This window comes from Mesoplodon bidens (genome assembly GCF_964165515.1).
Source record: "Mesoplodon bidens genome assembly, chromosome: 1".
NCBI lineage: Eukaryota > Metazoa > Chordata > Mammalia > Artiodactyla > Ziphiidae > Mesoplodon > Mesoplodon bidens.
Window position 1 is genome coordinate 35,842,445 of NC_138176.1, and position 19,601 is coordinate 35,862,045.

General features: G+C 38.1%; 1 protein-coding gene across 2 annotated transcripts in view; it reads right to left on the reverse strand.

The window, feature by feature from the left end:
* Positions 1-19,601, reverse strand: part of MARCHF5 (membrane associated ring-CH-type finger 5) — a 56,624-nt gene that overhangs the window by 18,580 nt on the left and 18,443 nt on the right. The window contains exon 2 of one of the 2 annotated variants that reach the window (XM_081225311.1): positions 18,523-18,725. The exons of the other annotated variant lie outside the window; for it this stretch is intronic. Within the exon in view, the coding sequence (XP_081081437.1) occupies positions 18,523-18,725 (203 nt within the window). The remainder of the gene's footprint in view (positions 1-18,522; positions 18,726-19,601) is intronic. 2 annotated transcript variants of the gene reach the window in all.

Sequence of the window (19,601 nt, forward strand, 5' to 3'; positions counted from 1 at the left end):
CCACAAGATTTTGTATCTAAAGTGAGTACAAAAAAAGAGAAAGTAGCATCAATCTAAAGTAGTTTAATATAAAAGAGAGTTGTTAGAAAGGATAAAGAAATATTAAACCTTATTAGAGAAAAAATGTTTTGTCTGCTTTTAGGAGAAACCATGCCTAAGGTATTAAATTCTTTGAATTTCCAAATTAAAAGTTGAAAAAGTTAAGCTGTGATAAAAGAAACACCATCAATTATCATTAGTACATAAAAATAGATGGCAATATTAATTATGCACTTACTACATATATGCCAAGGAATTGTTATTACATATTCTTTTTTCTTCTTTAAACATACCTGTATTTTTCAAATTTTCTATGACGAGAATATAATTACTTTTATTAATAAGAAAAACTACTTTTTAGAGAATAACAAAGGGTTATCATAAAATTCAGGTAACCATACCCGAAGGAAAGTCAACCTGACACTACTGTTTCATTTTCTTTTCCCCTTTATATGAGAAACCCACAGTAGGCTCCTTAGGAGGCAAAATAACAAGGGGAGTAAGGATTAGGTAGGGTCTACCGTGTGAATTTGGACAAAATGATATCTCCAGACCTCAATTTCTACATCTATAATGATAATGAAGATAATATCTACCTCAGAGTTTTTTTTTTTTTTTTCTTTTTGCGGTATGCGGGCCTCTCACTGTTGTGGCCTCTCCCGTTGCGGAGCACAGGCTCCGGATGCGCAGGCCCAGCGGCCATGGCTCACGGGCCCAGCCGCTCCACGGCATGTGGGATCCTCCCAGACCGGGGCACGAACCCGTATCCCCTGCATCGGCAGGCGGACTCTCAACCACTGCGCCACCAGGGAGGCCCTACCTCAGAGTTTTTGTGAAAATTAATGCACATGAAGCTCTTAATACAGTACTTAGTGTTACACTGTACCAACGTCAGATATTAGTTCTTTCAAAAATGGCATACTAAGTTAAGTAGAATAGAACTCTGGAATAGGAGGTATAATCCAAGACAGATGTTTGAGGAAAAATTTATGGTATAAGGCTCTGGTATAAAAATAAGACTGTTTCAGGAAAATCTGAGGTAAGAAATAAAGGACAGATTTTTTTTCGCCTAAAGGTCTGGGACAAGGAGGAAGAGGAAAATTCATGGTGTCAGGGAATCTGGGAATGAAGAGGGAGAAGACACCAGACTATAATTAGTCATTCCTTTTTAAAAAATGTAAGATTCTGTAATTGTGTTTTGGACCTATAATTCATCTACCAGTATTTATATATAGTGTGCACCCAGAAAGCCTCACCCTATTGAAGATACTTATTAAAACAAATTTATATTTAAATCTTAGGGAACAAGACTAGATGTGATCCAGCAATAAACACAAGAAATCCTTACTTTGAAGGTATTCTAGTCATCTGCCTTATAAGAGGGTATATAAAGGAGGGCCAAAGAAGATCTAATGAGATGCCTACCTATAAACTTTAACATCAGAGGGTAGGGCTTCCCTGGTGGCGCAGTGGTTGAGAATCCGCCTGCCAATGCAGGGTACACGGGTTCGAGCCCTGGTCTGGGAGGATCCCACATGCCACAGAGCAACTGGGCCCGTGAGCCACAACTACTGAGCCTGCGCTCTGCAACGAGAGGCCGCGACAATGAGAGGCCTGCACACCATGATGAAGAGTGGCCCCTGCTCGCCGCAACTAGAGAAAGCCCTCGCACAGAAACGAAGACCCAACACAGACGACAAAAAAAAAAAAAAAAAAAAAAAAAAAAAACTATCAGAGGGTACTCAAAGATTGAATCATTATGGAGATTTTGGTCTTTCAATTCCTTTCTTTTGATCATCCATAGACGTTTAGATATAATGCAAAGCAAAAATAAACACTTCTTTGATGGCCAAGTGTAAATATTACTAGAAACTCTTAATTATATGAAGAAAGTACCTGAATTCTTAAGTCTGTAGTGGTTTTCAAGTAATGAAATAAGCCAACAATATATTTTAAGAGAGCAGTCAGGAAAGTAACCACTTGGATTTACGGTGAGTAACAGAGGGCCGTGTGGTTAGAGGAAACAATGCAGACTATTCTTAGAAAGTAACTGATAGCTTAGAAAACATTAAAAATGTAAAATTCTCATTAAATTGAAGCCATGAAAAACTTTTTTAATTTTGGGAAAATATATTTAATATATATTTAGTACCCTTTTTCAAACAAAAGGACGTTCAACATCACTAATCATTAGAGAAATGCAAATCAAAACTACAATGAGTTATCACACCTCACACCAGTCAGAATGGCCATCATAAAAAAGTCTACAAACAATAAATGCTGGAGAGGGTGTGGAGAAAAGGGAACCCTCTGGCACTGTTGGTGGGAATCTAAATTGATACAGCCACTATGGAGAACAGTATGGAGGTTCCTTAAAAAACTAAAAATAGAACTACCATATGACCCAGGAATCCCACTACTGGGCATATATATACCCAGAGAAAACCCTAATTCAAAAAGAGTCATGCACCACAATGTTCATTGCAGCTCTATTTACAACAGCCAGGACATGGAAACAACCTAAGTGTCCATCAACAGATGAATGGATAAAGAAGATGCGGCACATATATACAATGGAATATTACTCAGCTATAAAGAGAAATGAAATTGAGTTCTTTGTAATGAGGCGGTTGGACCTAGAGTCTGTCATACAGAGTGAAGTAAGTCAGTAAGAGAAAAACGAACAATGTATGCTAACACATATATGGAATCTTAAAAAAAAAAAAGGTTCTGAAGAACCTAGGGGCAGGATAGGAATAAAGACGCAGATGTAGAGAATGGACTTGAGGACACAGGGAGGGGGAAGGGTAAGCTGGGATGAAGTGAGAGAGTGGCACGGACATATACACACGACCAAATGTAAAACAGATAGCTAGTGGGAAGCACCGCATAGCACAGGGAGATCAGCTCAGTGCTTTGTGACCACCTAGAGGGGTGGGACAGGGAGGGTGTGAGGGAGATGCAAGAGGGAGGGGATATGGAGATATATGTATATGTATAGCTGATTCACTTTGTGATACAGCAGAAACTAACACATCATTGTAAAGCAATTATACTCCAATAAAAATTAAAAAAAAACAACAACCACAACAGCATTCTTTCTTGCTTTCCAATGGTTAGCCACCTCACTCATAAAGAAATGGAAATTAAAACTCTGAGGTACCTTTTCTTACCTAACAGATTATACTGACAAACTAAAATGTTAGCCCATCTATTGGCAAAGCTGTAAGTAAACAGGCAAACTCATCCATTGCAGGTGCATATAAAATGGTATAGTACCTAATCCATCAAAAGTATATGTGCTATTCACCCCAATTTAGCAATCCCTTCTCAGTTCATCTTTAATAAGTATTCTAAGCTAACAAACTCAAAAAAAAGAGAAAGAATTACAATGTCATTCTTCTGTACCATCTAATGAAATAATAGATCTAGAGGCAATGAATAAAAAAATTATCAATCTCTGCTAAAACCAGTAGGTGGAAACTGACAGGGAATTCTATTGGATGTATCAGGTTGATAAAACCTGTATCCACTGATCAGTCTTATCATAAAAAAAGATAACTATACATTTTTCCAGCTTTATTATTATTGACATATAACATATATGTTTAAGGTGTAGAATGTGATAATTTGATTATATTGAGAAATGATCACCACAATAAGGTTAGTTAACACTTCAATCCTCTTACATAATTACCATCTTTGTGGTGCTAACACTTAAGATCTACTCTCTTAACCTTCATTTATATAATACAGTGTTAATTATGGTCACCATATTGTACACTGATCTCTAGAACTGATTCATCTTTTAAATGGAAGTTTGTAGCCCTTGACCAACATTTCCCAATATTCCCCAACCCCCAGACCCAACCATTCTGCTATTTGAGTTTGGATATTTTAGAGTCCACATATAAGTGAGAACATACAGTTTTGTCTTTCTCTGACTTATTTAGCTTAGCACAATACCCTTAAGATCTACCCATGTTCTTGCAAAAGGCAGAGTTTCCTTTTATTTTTTTTAAAAAAGGATGAATATTCTACTGTATATATACACACATTTTCTTTATCCATTCATCTGTCGATGGACACTTAGGTTGTTTCCATGTCTTGGCTATTGTGAATAATGCTGCAGTGAACCTGGGGGTGTAGGTATCTCTTCCAGACAGTGATTTCATTCCTTTGGATATCTAATCAGAAGTGGGATTGCTGGATCACATGATAGTTAAAAAACTTTTTCTGAGTAATCTCCATATAGTTTTTCATAGTGGCTGTACCAATTAACATCCCCACACACAGTGCACACAGTACCCTTTTCTCCACAGCCTTGTTAACACTTGCTGTCTATTGTCTTTTTGTTAATAGCTATTCTAACAGATGTGAGGTAACATCTCATTGTGGTTTTGATTTCCATTTCCCCAATGATTAGTGATGTTGAGCATCTTTTCACGCATCAGTTGACCATTTGTATGTCTTCTACAGAAAATTTTCTATTCAAGATCTTAACCCATTTTTAAATCAGATTGTGTATGGTTTTCTTGGATATTGAGTTGTATAAATTCCTTATATTTTGGATATTAATCCCCTATCAGACAGATGACTTACAAGTATTTTCTCATTCCATAGGTTACTCTTTCATTTTGCTAATTGTTTCTTTTGCTGTGCAAAAGCTCTTTAGTTTGATATAGTCCAACTTATTTCTGCTTTTGTTGCTTGTGTTTTTGGTGTCATATCCAAAAAATCATTGCCAAGATCAATGTCAAGGAGACTTTCCTATGTTTTATTCTAGAACGTTTATAGGTTCTGGTCCTATATTTAAATCTCTAATCCATTTTGAGTTAATTTTTGTGAGAGGAATAACACAGGGGCCAATTTCAGTCTTTTGCATGTAACGATTCAGTCTGCCCAACATCACTTATTGAAGAGACTTCCCTGAGTATTCTTGGCTCCCTTGTCAAATATTAGTTGAACATATATGTGTGGGTTCAATTCTGGGCTCTCAACTCTGTTCCATTGGCCTATGTGTCTTTTTACACTAGTACCATATTGCTTTGATTATTATAGCTTTGTAATAAAGTTTAAATTAGTAAATGTGATGCCACCTGCTTTGTTCTTCTTTCTCAGGATTGCTTTGGCTATTTGGGGGTCTTTTGTAGTTCCATACAATTTTAGGATTATTTTTCCTAATTCTATAAAAAATGCCATTGGACTTTCAAGGATTACATTGAATATATAGATGGCTTTGGGTAGTATGGACATTTTAACAGTATTAATTCTGCCAATCCATGAATATGAGATAGCTTTTCATTTATTTGTGTCTTCTTTAATTTCTTGCATCAATGTGTTGAAATTTTGTTTTACTCCTAAGTATTTTATTGTTTTTGGTTCTATAAATGGGATTATTTTATTTCTTTTTCAGATAGCTTAGTGTATATATAGAAACACAACTGATTTTTATGTTGATTTTGTATCCTGCAACTTTACTGAATTCATTTATTAGTTCTAACAGGCTTTTGGTGGAGTCTTTAGGATTTTCTATATATAAGATCATATCATCTCCAAGCAAAGACAATTTTACTTCTTTCTTTTGGATTCAGATGTCTTTTATTTCTTTTTCTTGACTAATGGCTCTGGGTAGGACGGGAGTGGTGAGAACAGACACCCTTGTCTTGTTCTTGATCTTAGTGGGTACACTGCATATGATGTTAGCTGTGAGTTTGTCATATACAGCCTTTATTCCATTGAGGTACCTCCTTCTATACCCAATTTGTTGAGAGTTTTTATCATGAAAGGATGTTGAATTCTGTCAAATGCTTTTCTGCATCCTGCAGATAATGAGATGCAGAGATAAGATTTTTATCTTTCATTCTATTAATGTGGTATATATCACACTGATTGATATGCAGATATTGAACCATCCTTGCATCCCAGGGATAAATCCCACTTGATCATGGTGTACGATGCTTTAATATGCTGTTGGGGGCTTCCCTGGTGGCGCAGTGGTTAAGAATCCGCCTGCCAATGCAGGGGACACGGGTTCGAGCCCTGGCCCGGGCAGATCCCACATGCCGCGGAGCAATTAGGCCCGTGCGCCACAACTACTGAAGCCCGCGCGCCGTGCTCCGCCATAAGAGAAGCCACTGCAATGAGAAGCCCGCGCGCCGCAATGAAGACCCAACGCAGCCAAAAATAAAATTTATAAAAAAAAAAAATATGCTGTTGGATTTGTTTTGCTAATATTTTGTTGAGAATTTTTTCATCTATATTCATCAGGGATATTGGCTTGTAGTTTTCTTATAGTGTCCATATCTGGCTTTGGTATCAGGGTAATGCTGGCCTCATAAAATGTGTTTGGGAATGTTCCCTCCTCTTTAACTTTAAAGAGTCTCAGAAGGACTGGCATTAATTCTTCCTTAAGTGTTTGGCAGAATTCACTAGTGAAACCATCTGGTCCTGGGTTTTTCTTTGTTGGGAGCTTTATGATGTCCGTAGTTGTTATTGGTCTGTTCACATTTTTTATTTCTTCATGATTCAATCTTTGTAGGTTTCATGTTTCTAGGAATTTATCTTTTACTTCTAGGTTATCCAATTTGTTGGCATACAACTGCTCACAGTACTTTCTTAAGATCCTTTGTATTTCTGGGACTTTCCTGGTGGCGCAGTGGTTAAGAATCCACCTGTCAATGCAGGGGACACAGGTTCGACACGGGTTCGAGCCCTGGTCTGGGAAGATCCCACATGCTGCGGAGCAACTAAACCCGTGTGCCACAACTACTGAGCCTGAGCTCTAGAGCCTGCGAGCCACAACTACTGAGCCCACGTGCCACAACTACTGAAGCCCATGTGCCTAGAGCCCATGCTCCACAACAAGAGAAGCCACGGCAATAAGAAGCCTGTGCACCGCAACAAAGAGTAGCCCCCACTTGCCGCGAACAGAGAAATCCTGCACGCAGCAACAAAGACTCAACGCAGCCAAAAAAAAAAAAAAAAAAAAAAAGTACAGGGGAAAATATAGTATCAGAGGAAAAAGCATTTCAATCCAGAAGATGATCAACTAAAGGGGAAAAAAAGGAAAAAGGACAAATAGAATGCATAAAATTTGACAGTAAAAACCCAACTATATGAGTATCACAGTAAGTTTACACTTATTTACAAAAGAATTCAGAAGAACTGAAAATAAAAGGGTGAGAAAAGATAAGCAAATGTAATAACATCAAAAAAAGCTGGTATGAAAGGGGGGAAAAAGAGTAACTTTACAGTAAAAAAAAAACCTGACAAACATAACCTTACTGAGATGATCAAGGTCAGTATCATGAGTGATAAGTAATATTGATCGTATGTGCCTGTGATGTTATGTGATGAAAATGGCACTTCATCTCTGTGGTCTTGTACCCCAAAACTCAACCTCAGTAGATAATGGTAAAAACACCAGACAGATCCGAATTGTGAGACATTCTGTAAAACATCTAACCAGTATTCCTCAAAACCGTCAAGGTCAACAAAAACAAGGAAAGTCTGAGAAGCTGTTACAGCCAAGAGGAGCATTAAGGAGACATGACTAAATGTAATATAATATCCTGAACAGGATCCTGGAACAGAATAAGGACATTAGGGAAAAATTAAGAAAACCTGAGTAAAGTATGGACTTCAGTTAATAATAATATCAGTACTGGTACATTAATTATAACAAATGTACCATACTGCATAAGGTGTTAATAACAGAGGAAACTGGATATGGGATATTTGGGAACTCTCTGTACTATCTTTGAAATTTTTCTGTAAATTAAAAATTGTCCTAAAATAACAAATCTATTTTAAAAAAGCTAGCATAGCTATATTTTCATTCTACAGTTGGCCCTCCAAATCTTTGGGTTCTGCATCTGCATATTCAACCAACTGCAGAATGAAAATATCTAGGGGAAAAAAATTCCAGAAAGTTCCCCAAAGCAAAACTCAGTTGCTGCACACCAGCAACAACTTACCATTTACATTGTATTAGAATATTATGAGTGATCTAGAGATGATTTAAAGTGTATAGTAGGGGGACTTCCCTGGTGGCGCAGTGGTTAAGAATCCACCTGCCAACGCAGGGGACACAGTTTCGATCCCTGGTCCAGGAAGATCCCACATGCTGCGGAGCAACTAAACCCGTGTGCCACAGCTACTGAAGCCCGTGCGCCTAGAGCCTATGCTCCGCAACAAGAGAAGCCACTGCAAGGAGAAGCCTGCACACTGCAACAAAGAGTAGCCCCCGCTCGCCACAACTAGAGAAAGCCTGCGTGCAGCAATGAAGACCCAACGTGGCCAAAAATAAATAAATAAAATAAAATAAAGTATATAGTAGTATGTGCATAAATTATATGCAAATACTATGCCATTTTATATAAGGGACTTGAGCATACATGGATTTTGGTATCTGCAGGGGTCCTGGAACCAACCTCCTGCAGATACCGAGGGGAAACTGTATTCTATATTATCATGTCTATGTCTATATTATATAGAAGTTTAAGACACACACAAAAAATTCTTATAGATAAAATAGTCATTACTTAATGATAAAAACTTGAAATCACCAGGATATTTTATTTCTAAACCTGAGGGATAAGGAAATGGATGATGGTTTATTAGTCATTATTCCTCATGTGTAGTTATATATTCTGTCTCAACAAATGAAATTTCATAATAAAAGAAAAAAACCTTAGTGAACATTCTGCTGAGCTTTGATCAATGCTAAGGCAGCAGATATAATTAGTTCTGTATATTGATAGCAGCATGTTGGTAAAGGCAATGGAAAAGCAGGCACTCCAATACACTGTTGGGAAGATTAAACAGATATAATCTCTACAAAAGCCAATTTGATGATGTCTACTAATGTTATAACTGCTCATACGCTTTGACTTATAGCAATTCCACTCTAGTCATTTTGCACATGTGTAAAATTATTTTACACAATTGTTTATGACAGCACTCTTTGTAGTAGTAAAAGATTACAAATAGCCTGTATGTCCATCATTAGGAGTCTGGTTATATAACCATACATTTATGTAACAGAACACTACACAACTACAAAGAAAAAGCTCTTTATACACTAATATAAAATGGTATCTACCATATATTGCTAAGAAAAAAAAAGGAAACATAGAACATGATGTATAGTATACTAGTCTAGAATATATTAACATATAAACTAATTGTGCTCAATATTCTGTTTGCCTCTCCACATTTACTCCTCCTTTTTCTCCACCCTGCTTTGTGCATTGGGAGGCTGACCAAACAAAACTGCATCCTCTAGGTAACCTTCCCCTCTAGCTTCTGATGTGCTTTGGCAAATTAAAATCCTGGCTCCTTACTTGCTAGAAACCCATGGGATTCCGTTAAATAAATTTGCCAAGTCTGTTTCCTTAACTGTAGAATAAGGACACTATCTATTGTGTAGAGCTTTTTTTTTTTTTTTTTTTTTTTTTGCGGTACGCGGGCCTCTCACTGTTGTGGCCTCCCCCCATTGCGGAGCACAGGCTCCGGACGCACAGGCTCAGCAGCCGTGGCTCACGGGCCTAGCCACTCTGCAGCATGTGGGATCTTCCCGGACCGGGGCACGAACCCGTGTCCCCTGCATCGGCAGGCGGACTCTCAACCACTGCGCCACCAGGGAAGCCCTGTGTAGAACTTTTTTTTTTTCTTGTGGTATGCAGGCCTCTCACCGTTGCGGCCTCTCCCGCTGCGGAGCACAGGCTCCAGACACGCAGGCTCAGCGGCCATGGCCCACGGGCCCAGCCGCTCCGCGGCATGCGGGATCCTCCCGGACTGGGGCACGAACCCGTGTCCTCTGCATCGGCAGGCGGACTCTCAACCACTGCACCACCAGGGAAGCCCTGTGTAGAACTTCTGAGAAGCTTAAAATAATATACGCAAACTGACTGACATAGTGCCTGGCAAAGAGTCAGTGCCTGTTAGGAAGTGATAGCTACTGATATCACTGTTAATATTATTAAAAGAAAATATTATAAAATAAAATAGTAACAACTATTAATTTTATTTGCTAGATTTTCTAGGAAAGCTTTCTCCCAGGAATCACTCCTCATCATCCCCAGTGAATATCTTTTCCTTCCAAGCTTTACACTCCACTTAATATTTGACAACCAGTTTTTGAGGGTAATTGTTAGTTATCTTTGTCTCTACACAGAAGTTTGAATTAATGCTTAGTTGAGAACAATAAAGAAATAAAAAACAAAGCTGTAATAAAATTTAACTTGAAAGTAATCTAAGAATTTACATAAAGAGTGGAAGTGGCAACACTGATATCAGTTAAAATCAACTTTAAGACAAAAAGTGTTACTAGAAACAAAGGACATTTTATGATGGTAAAAGGGACAATCCATCAGAAAGACGTAACAATTAAGAACATTTATGCACCTTACAACAGTCCAAAATAAACGAAGCAAAAATGGGCAGAACTGGAGAAACAGACAATTCAACAATAGCTGTAGACTTCAACAGCCCACTTTCAATGAAGAATAGGTAAAAGAATGACAAGGAAATAGAAGACATCAAAATTCTATGAGCCAACTAGATATTTATATCACACTCTACCACCACCACCACCACCAACAGAACACACATCTTCCCAAGTACACATGGAACATTTGCAAGTATAAAGCTTGCTAGGCCATAAAACAAGCTTTAATCATTTAAAAGAATGGATAGCAAAGTATGTTCTTTGATCACAATGGAATGAAATTAGAAATCAATAAGAGAAGGGCATTTGGAAAATTTACAAATATGTGAAAATTAAACACCACACTCCTGAATAATCAACAGGTAAAAGCAGAAATCCAAGCAGTGCTTAGAGAGAAATTTATAGCTGTAAATTACTACATTAAAAAAGAAGAAAGATCAAGAGAATGAGAAGAGAAGCCACAGACTGGGAAAAAATATTTGCAAAAGATATACCTGATAAAGAACTGTTATCCAAAATACACAAAGAACATTTAAAACTCAATAATAAGAAAACTGACGTTAAAAACAATCAAAAGACTTCACAGACACCTCATCAAAGAAGACATAAGACTATTTTTTCTTCCTTTTTTTTTAACATCTTTATTGGAGTATAACTGCTTTACAATGGTGTGTTAGTTTCTGCTTTATAACAAAGTGAATCAGTTATACATACACATATATCTGCATATCTCTTCCCTCCTGCGTCTCCCTCCCTCCCACCCTCCCTATCCCACCCCTCTAGGTGGTCACAAAGCACCGAGTTAATTTCCCTGTGCTATGCGGCTGCTTCCCACGAGCTATGTATTTTACATTTGGTAGTGTATATATGTCCATGCCACTGTCTCACGTTGTCCCATCTTACCCTTTCCCCTCCCCATATCCTCAAGTCCATTCTCTAGTAGGTCTGCGTCTTTATTCCCGTCTTGCCCCTAGGTTCTTCATGACCATTTTTTGTTTGTTTTTTAGATTCCACATATATGTGTTAGCATAAAATATTTGTTTTTCTCTTTCTGACTTACTTCACTCTGTAGGACAGACTCTACGTCCATCCACCTCACTACAAATAACTCAATTTCGTTTCTTTTTATGGCTGAGTAATATTCCATTGTATATATGTGCCACATCTTCTTTATCCATTCATCTGTTGATGGACACTTAGGTTGCTTCCATGTCCTGGCTATTGTAAATAGAGCTGCAATGAACACTGTGGTACATGACTCTTTTTGAATTATGGTCTTCTCAGGGTATACACCCAGTAGTGGGATTGCTGGGTCATATGGTAGTTCTCTTTTTAGTTTTTTAAGGAACCTCCATACTGTTCTCCATAGTGGCTGTATCAATTTACATTCCCACCAACAGTGCAAGAGGGTTCCCTTTTCTCCACACCCTCTCCAGCATTTATTGTTTCTAGATTTTTTGATGATGGCCATTCTGACCGTGTGAGGTGATACCTCATTGTAGTTTTGATTTGCATTTCTCTAATGATTAATTATGTAGAGCATTCTTTCATGTGTTTGTTGGCAATCTGTATATCTTCTTTGGAGAAATGTCTGTTTAGGTCTTCTGCCATTTTTGGATTGGGTTGTTTGTTTTTTTCATATTGAGCTGCATGAGCTGCTTGTAAATTCTGGAGAATAATCCTTTGTCAGTTGCTTCATTTGCAAATATTTTCTCCCATTCTGAGGGTTGTCTTTTGGTCTTGTTTATGGTTTCCTTTGCTGTGCAAAAGCTTTTAAGTTTCATTAGGTCCCATTTGTTTCTTTTTGTTATTATTTCCCTTTCTCTAGGAGGTGGGTCAAAAAGGATCTTGCTGTGATTTATGTCATAGAGCGTTCTGCCTATGTTTTCCTCTAAGAGTTTGATAGTTTCTGGCCTTACATTTAGGTCTTTAATCCCTTTTGAGTTTATTTTTGTGTATGGTGTTAGGGAGAGGTCTAATCCCATACTTTTACATGTACCTGTCCAGTTCTCCCAGCACCACGTATGGAAGAGGCTGTCTTTTCTCCACTGTATATTCTTGCCTCCTTTATCAAAGATAAGGTGACCATATGTGCGTGGGTTTATCTCTGGGCCTTCTATCCTGTTCCACTGATCTATATTTCTGTTTTTGTGCCAGTACCATAATGTCTTGATTACTGCAGCTTTGTAGTATAGTCTGAAGTCAGGGAGCCTGATTCCTCCAGCTCTGTTTTTCTTTCTCAAGATTGCTTTGGCTATTCGGGGTCTTTTGTGTTTCCATACAAATTGTGACATTTTTTGTTCTAGTTCTGTGAAACATACCAGTGGTAGTTTGATAGGGATTGCATTGAATCTGTAGATTGCTTTGGGTAGTAGAGTCATTTTCACAATGTTGATTCTTCCAATCCAAGAACATGGTATATCTCTCCATCTATTTGTATCATTTTTAATTTCTTTCATGAGTGTCTTATAATTTTCTGCATACAGGTCTTTTGTCTCCTTAGGTAGGTTTATTCCTAGATATTTTATTCTTTTTGTTGCAGTGGTAAATGGGAGTGTTTTCTTAATTTCATTTTCAGATTTTTCATGATCAGTGTATAGGAATGCCAGAGATTTCTGTGCATTAATTTTGTATCCTGCTATTTACCAAATTCATTGATTAGCTCTAGTAGTTTTCTGGTAGCATCTTTAGGATTCTCTATGTATAGTATCATGTCATCTGCAAACAGTGACAGCTTTACTTCTTCTTTTCCGATTTGGATTCCTTTTATTTCTTTTTCTTCTCTGATTGCTGTGGCTAAAACTTCCAAAACTAGGTTGAATAAGAGTGGTGAGAGTGGGCAACCTTGTCTTGTTCCTGACCTTAGTGGAAATGGTTTCAGTTTTTCACCATTGAGGACGATGTTGGCTGTGGGTTTGCCATATATGGCCTTTATTATGTTGAGGAAAGTTCCCTGTATGCCTACTTTCTGCAGGGTTTTTATCATAAATGGGTGTTGAATTTTGTCGAAAGCTTTCTCTGCATCTATTGAGATGATCATATGGTTTTTCTCCTTCAATTTGTTAATATGGTGTATCACATTGATTGATTTGCATATATTGAAGAATCCTTGCATTCCTGGGTGTTTGTAGATTTTTTGATGATGGCCATTCTGACGGGTGTGAGAAGGACATAAGACTCTTAATAAGCATATGAAAAGACACTTAACATGTATGTTATTAGGAAATAGCAAATTAAAATTGGTGGCGCAGTGGTTAAGAATCCACCTGCCTCAGGGGACACAGGTTCGAGCCCTGGTCCGGGAAGATCCCACATGCCGCGGAGCAACTAAGCATGTGTGCCACAACTACTGAGGCTGAGCTCTAGAGCCTGTGAGCCACAACTACTGAGACTGCATGCCACAACTACTGAAACCCTCGCATTGCAATGAAGAGTAGCCCCCGCTTGCCACAACTAGAGAAAACCCACGTGCAGCGACAAAGACCCAATGCAGCCAAAAATTAATAAATAAATTTATTAAAAAAAATAAAAATAAAAATAAAAAAATAAAACAATGAGATATAAATGGCTAAATCCAAAACACTGACAAAAGCAAGTGCTGAAAGGATATAGACCAACAGGAACTTATTGCTGGTCAGAATGCAAAATGTACAGCCACTGTGAAAGACATTTTGGTAGTTTCTTACAAAACTAAACATACTCTTACCATATGATCCAGCAATTACGATCCTTGTTATTTACCTAAATAAGTTGAAAATATATGTCCACACAAAACTTGCACACAGATGTGTACTGCAGCTTTATTTGTAATTGTCAAAACCTGGAAGCAACAAGATGTCCTGCAGTAGGCGAATGGATAAATAAGCTGTGGTATGTCCAGACAATGGGATATGATTCAGTATTAACAAGAAATGAACTATCAAGCCATCAAAGACACAGAGAAACTTTAAATATATTTACTAAGTGAAAGAAACCAATCTGAAAAGGCTACATACTGTATGATTCCAGCTATATGACATTCTGAAAAAGGCAAGACTATGAAGACAGTAAAAAGATCACTGGTTGCCAGGGTTTAGGGAGGAGGACGGGATGACTAGGAGGATATATTCACAATATATTCCCTATTGACAATTAAGAACACACAGTTGTCACCATCCTTCCATTCTGGCTGCCACTAAGTACCAGAAAAGATGCAGACTTTGGCCAGCTAGCCAGACAGACTGAGTCTAAATCCATATGAAAACTCTTTTTTTTTTTTTTTTTTTGGCGGTACACGGGCCTCTCACTGTTGTGGCCTCTCCCGTTGAGGAGCACAGGCTCCGGATACGCGGGCTCAGCGGCCATGGCTCACAGGCCTAGCTGCTCCGTGGCATGTGGGATCTTCCCGGACTGGGGCACGAACCCATGTCCCCTGCATCGGCAGGCAGACTCTCAACCACCGCGCCACCAGGGAAGCCCGAAAACTCTTTTTAAATACCTGCTACACAGAGATCATCTCATAGAATGTTAACCATCACCTCTTCCTCTCTGCATCTTTTCTCTTGTCTTTCATTCTTTCTTCTGGGCAGTGTCTTCTAACTGTCATCTGGGGACCAATGGTGGTCCCTGGGAATCAATTAATTGGTTTACTATAGATAGTTTGATTAAAAAAAAGTGACAAAAGCTTTGATCACAAACATTTCATAAATTGAAAAGATTAATTATGACTTTTAAGGAAATTCCTTTAGCTTCTTAATTGTTATGTTCCAAGGGTCACACATGCTTTACAAGGATAGTTAAGAGGGGACTGTTTGTTTCAGTTAACGAACTTTGACATCATGAGTTGTTTACATTGGTTAAATATATATTTTGTTGTTGTTCCTATCAATGTGTTAAATCTCCAATTAGGAAAATGAATCAATGCCTCAAAAGTGTTCATTGAAGAGTAAAAGTGATAAAAACACATTTGACTCAGAATGTCATAAATGATAAATAGTATGATCTTGTAGAGTGAAAACAGTAGGATCTTACAGTGGGCTATGACCAGTGAATTACAAGTTATTAGTTTACACTGGGGGACCTCTTTGTTCCAATCAAAGTGTAATACATTTTTAAACAGGGACTGAAACATTATAAAACAGGGATAAGAAGCCACTGAAGCATTCATATAATTTTCAACCACTCTAGTAAACCAATCAATACCTGCATTATGAGTTTTGTTATTGAAAGCAAAGATTAAAAACTGCGAAGGAACTTTTAATTATTTTAACAAAAACAGGTATAACTATGGTCAGCTGCAAAATTAATGACAAATATGCTCAGAAAGAAAACAACTTACTGGTATGTTTCTGTTTCAGATGACACTACTGGACATTAATTACACAATGTTAGGTGTGGTATTCAGTGAGTAAGAACAGTTAGTATCACAGATGTATGCTCTTAAATATTTTGTTTCATGGCTACAAGAAACCACTCGTATTCAGAATATGAATCAACTCTTGGTATGTACATAATATGTAAATTATAAAATACAAACAGTTCTGATTATCAATGAAAACATGCTTTAGAGAAGGGATTTTCCTTTAACCAACAATTATCTTTGAACCTTGACTTGAAAATGTACACTAGGATCAATATGGCCAAAAGCACTAGTCATGTGTGTAGAAAGGAAGAGTATAGCACCTGAAAGTCAATTCACATATGGCTTCATTTACAGACAACACCTGACATTTGACAGTAAGTCTTCTATTGAATCTGTTAAAGATTGCATGGAAAATTGTGAATATAATATTCAAACTGCAGTCCCTGAGCAGGTATCTTCAGCATGTTATGTCAGGAAAAAAGAAGCAAATACAACACTCTGCTTTCCTATCTTGTCAGGAGGAAAGATGCTAACAAAAATTATTTAAATGAAGTATGTACATTTTTTTCCCCATGACACCAGTAGGGTCAGTAAAAAATGTCTATGATTGGGCTTCCCTGGTGGCACAGTGGTTGAGAGTCCGCCTGCCGATGCAGGGGACACGGGTTCGTGCCCCGGTCTGGGAGGATCCCACATGCCACGGAGCAGCTAGGCCCGTGAGCTAGGGCCGCTGAGCCTGCGTGTCCGGAGCCTGTGCTCCGCAATGGGAGAGGCCACAACAGTGAGAGGCCCGCGTACCAAAAAAAAAAAAAAAAAGTCTATGATTATCTGTGGCTTACTCAAGTGACAGATCTCTGTGATATTCAGTATTGTGAATAGCTTGAACCTATCATATGAGGGTGAAATAACAATTCTTAATGATAAAATACGAAGACCAAATCATGATACACATAGCTTAAGCAAAGAGTTTGACTTTTCCAACATGTAGCCATTTTCTTTCCTTGTTGTAGAATGAAATCAGTGTCTTATTAGTATACTTAAAAAAGGTATTCAATTACCACACTAGACCTAAAAACATGTTTCCTAGAACTGAAATACAACCAGAAGGACAGATTTATCCACTGCCATCTTCCAAACTGCAACATTCAACTTCATTGCTGAGTGCCACACATTTGTCAACTCAGTGCTTCATCGGATATTGTAGGTAGTTTTCAGTGAGAATTCTTGCAGTAATTTTTGTACCCATCCATCTGAATATCTAAAACATCTAAAAGAATCATCCTATACTTGCTGCTATTCCCAACAACCTATAGTTGAAAAGTGGGATTATCTGATTTAGCAGAACTAAGAAGTAGGAAAAGAAACAGTTAAATACTACTGAGCCCGTGTGCTGCAACTACTGAAGCCCTCGCGCCTACAGCCCGTGCTCCACAACGAGAAGCCACCATAATGAGAAGCCTGCGCACCGCAATGAAGAGTAGCCCCCGCTCGCTGCAACTAGAGAAAGCCCGCGCGCATCAACAAAGACCCAACACAGGCAAAAATAAATAAATAAATAAATTAAAAACAACAACAACAAAAAAGACCTGTCAGTGTGGTCCACAAATTGTAAATGTCTGAGAAATGCTACTTTCTCTACTACACTATTTTTCTTTCATAGAAAGCTATCACTTCTTCCTATGCATTAAGTTAGAGAGAGAAATATAGACAGCTATGGAAATTTTGTTTGTCCTTATTATTAATCTTCTCACATTAGAAAAGCACTTCATCATCTGCACTTATGTTGCCTTATTTTTTTAAAGAAAGGTCTGATTTCAATATGTATAGCACCTAGAAAAAAAAATCTAATAATCATTTCCAGTTTCTCCTTGAACTCTATTCCTCCACAAAGTCATTTTTTTCCTTGACCTTCCCAAAACCCAAACTGCTTTCATATACCTCGATTATAGACAAGTGTGATATTAAAAATTTTGAACAACTGGCATGGCATAAATACCAAACAAAGAGAATGACACCAGTTCATAATCACATGGATGTAATGGAACATGCTAACTAAATATCAGCCTTAGTTATAGCTTCCTTTAAACAATCTGCTTACACTTGTTTCAACTCTAGCCTCATTCTCAAAGACCATTGGTTATTCCTCGCCTGCCAATTCACAGAAAAAGGAAAGTAGTTTTCATGAAAAACAGCCACATAAATTGGATTCCAAACACTGTCTTTTATTAAATATTTAATTTCCCTTTTATTCCTTAATAGGAGAATTAAGAAAAATAAGTATTAGAAAGAACACACTATTGTTTTCTTTCTCCCACACCAATGGTTTCCAGAGAATGAGGCTCTTTAGTCAGGCTTTTATTACAGTTTTGTTAACTTGATTTTACCCACACAATTAGATATCCAAGTTCTTTATCCACTCAACCAAATGAAAACATTGAATACACAGACAAATGGATAGATCTGGGGATATATTAAGGATAATGTAAACTGTTAGCAAAACAAATATCTGACATTTAGAGAGAAAACAACAGAAATGGAATAGAGAAATTCACAAAAATGCAAAGAGATGAGCCACTTAAAAATAAAGCTAGGATCATAGAGTCATATATTATAACATTATATATATATATATATATATATATATATATATATATATATATCTCTGTGTTGGTTTTAAGGATCTTCTTACCCAACTTTGGAAAAACTATTAAGTATTCAGCATTGCACTGGGGACATGCCACTCTGGCTGTACTGTTTCCTCTTTGTTTTTCATCCACCCAGCGCTGCAGACAAGCCTGGTGAACCCATTTTGTAGATCCTCTGCATCTGCATGGTCTCACCCATTCAGCTGTTCTATCATCTTCATCAGTGGCAAAACACACCCAGCAACTTCTGTAAATTAAAAGAGAAAATAATGACATTATCATTAACACCCCAGCCTCCTCTTCACCACAGCTCCCACTTAATGGGATGAGCCTACTATGTTATATTATAGGAACTTCTAATTCTGTATTAAAAGACTGAGGAGAAAAACAACCAACACATTTCCAGTAGAGTAGTTTCTTCTTTTTCTGTTTTTCCTTGTATTCTTCTGCAGAATCTTGTGTTTTCTGAAATTTGTCTTTATATAACTTCCTCCATCTTTCTAGTACATTAAGGTTGTTGGTTTTGTTTTTTGCGGTATGCAGGCCTCTCACTGCTGTGGCCTCTCCTGTTGTGGAGCACAGGCTCCGGACGCGCAGGCTCAGCAGCCATGGCTCACGGGCCCAGCCGCTCCACGGCATGTGGGATCTTCCCGGATCGGGGCATGAACCCGCGTCCCCTGCATCGGCAGGTGGACTCTCAACCACTGCGCCACCAGGGAAGCCCTAAGTTTTTTTTTTTTTTTTTTTTAATTTATTTATTTTTGGCTGCACTGGTCTTTGTTTCTGTGCGTGGGCTTTCTCTAGTTGCGGTGAGCGGGGCTACTCTTCTTCATTGCAGTGCACGGGCTTCTCACTGCAGTGGCTTCTCTTGTTGCAAAGCATGGGCTCTAGGTGTGCGGGCTTCAGTAGTTGTGGCTCGTGGGCTCAGTAGTTGTGGCTTGTGGGCTCTAGAGCACAGGCTCAGTAGTTGTGGCGCACAGGCTTTAGTTGCTTGAACTCCATGGGTTCAAGCCCTCCCGGACAAGGGCTTGAACCCATGTCCCCTGCATTGGCAGGCAGATTCTTAACCACTGTGCCACCAAGGAAGTCCATCTTTCTAATAATTCTTCATTTTCTCTAATGA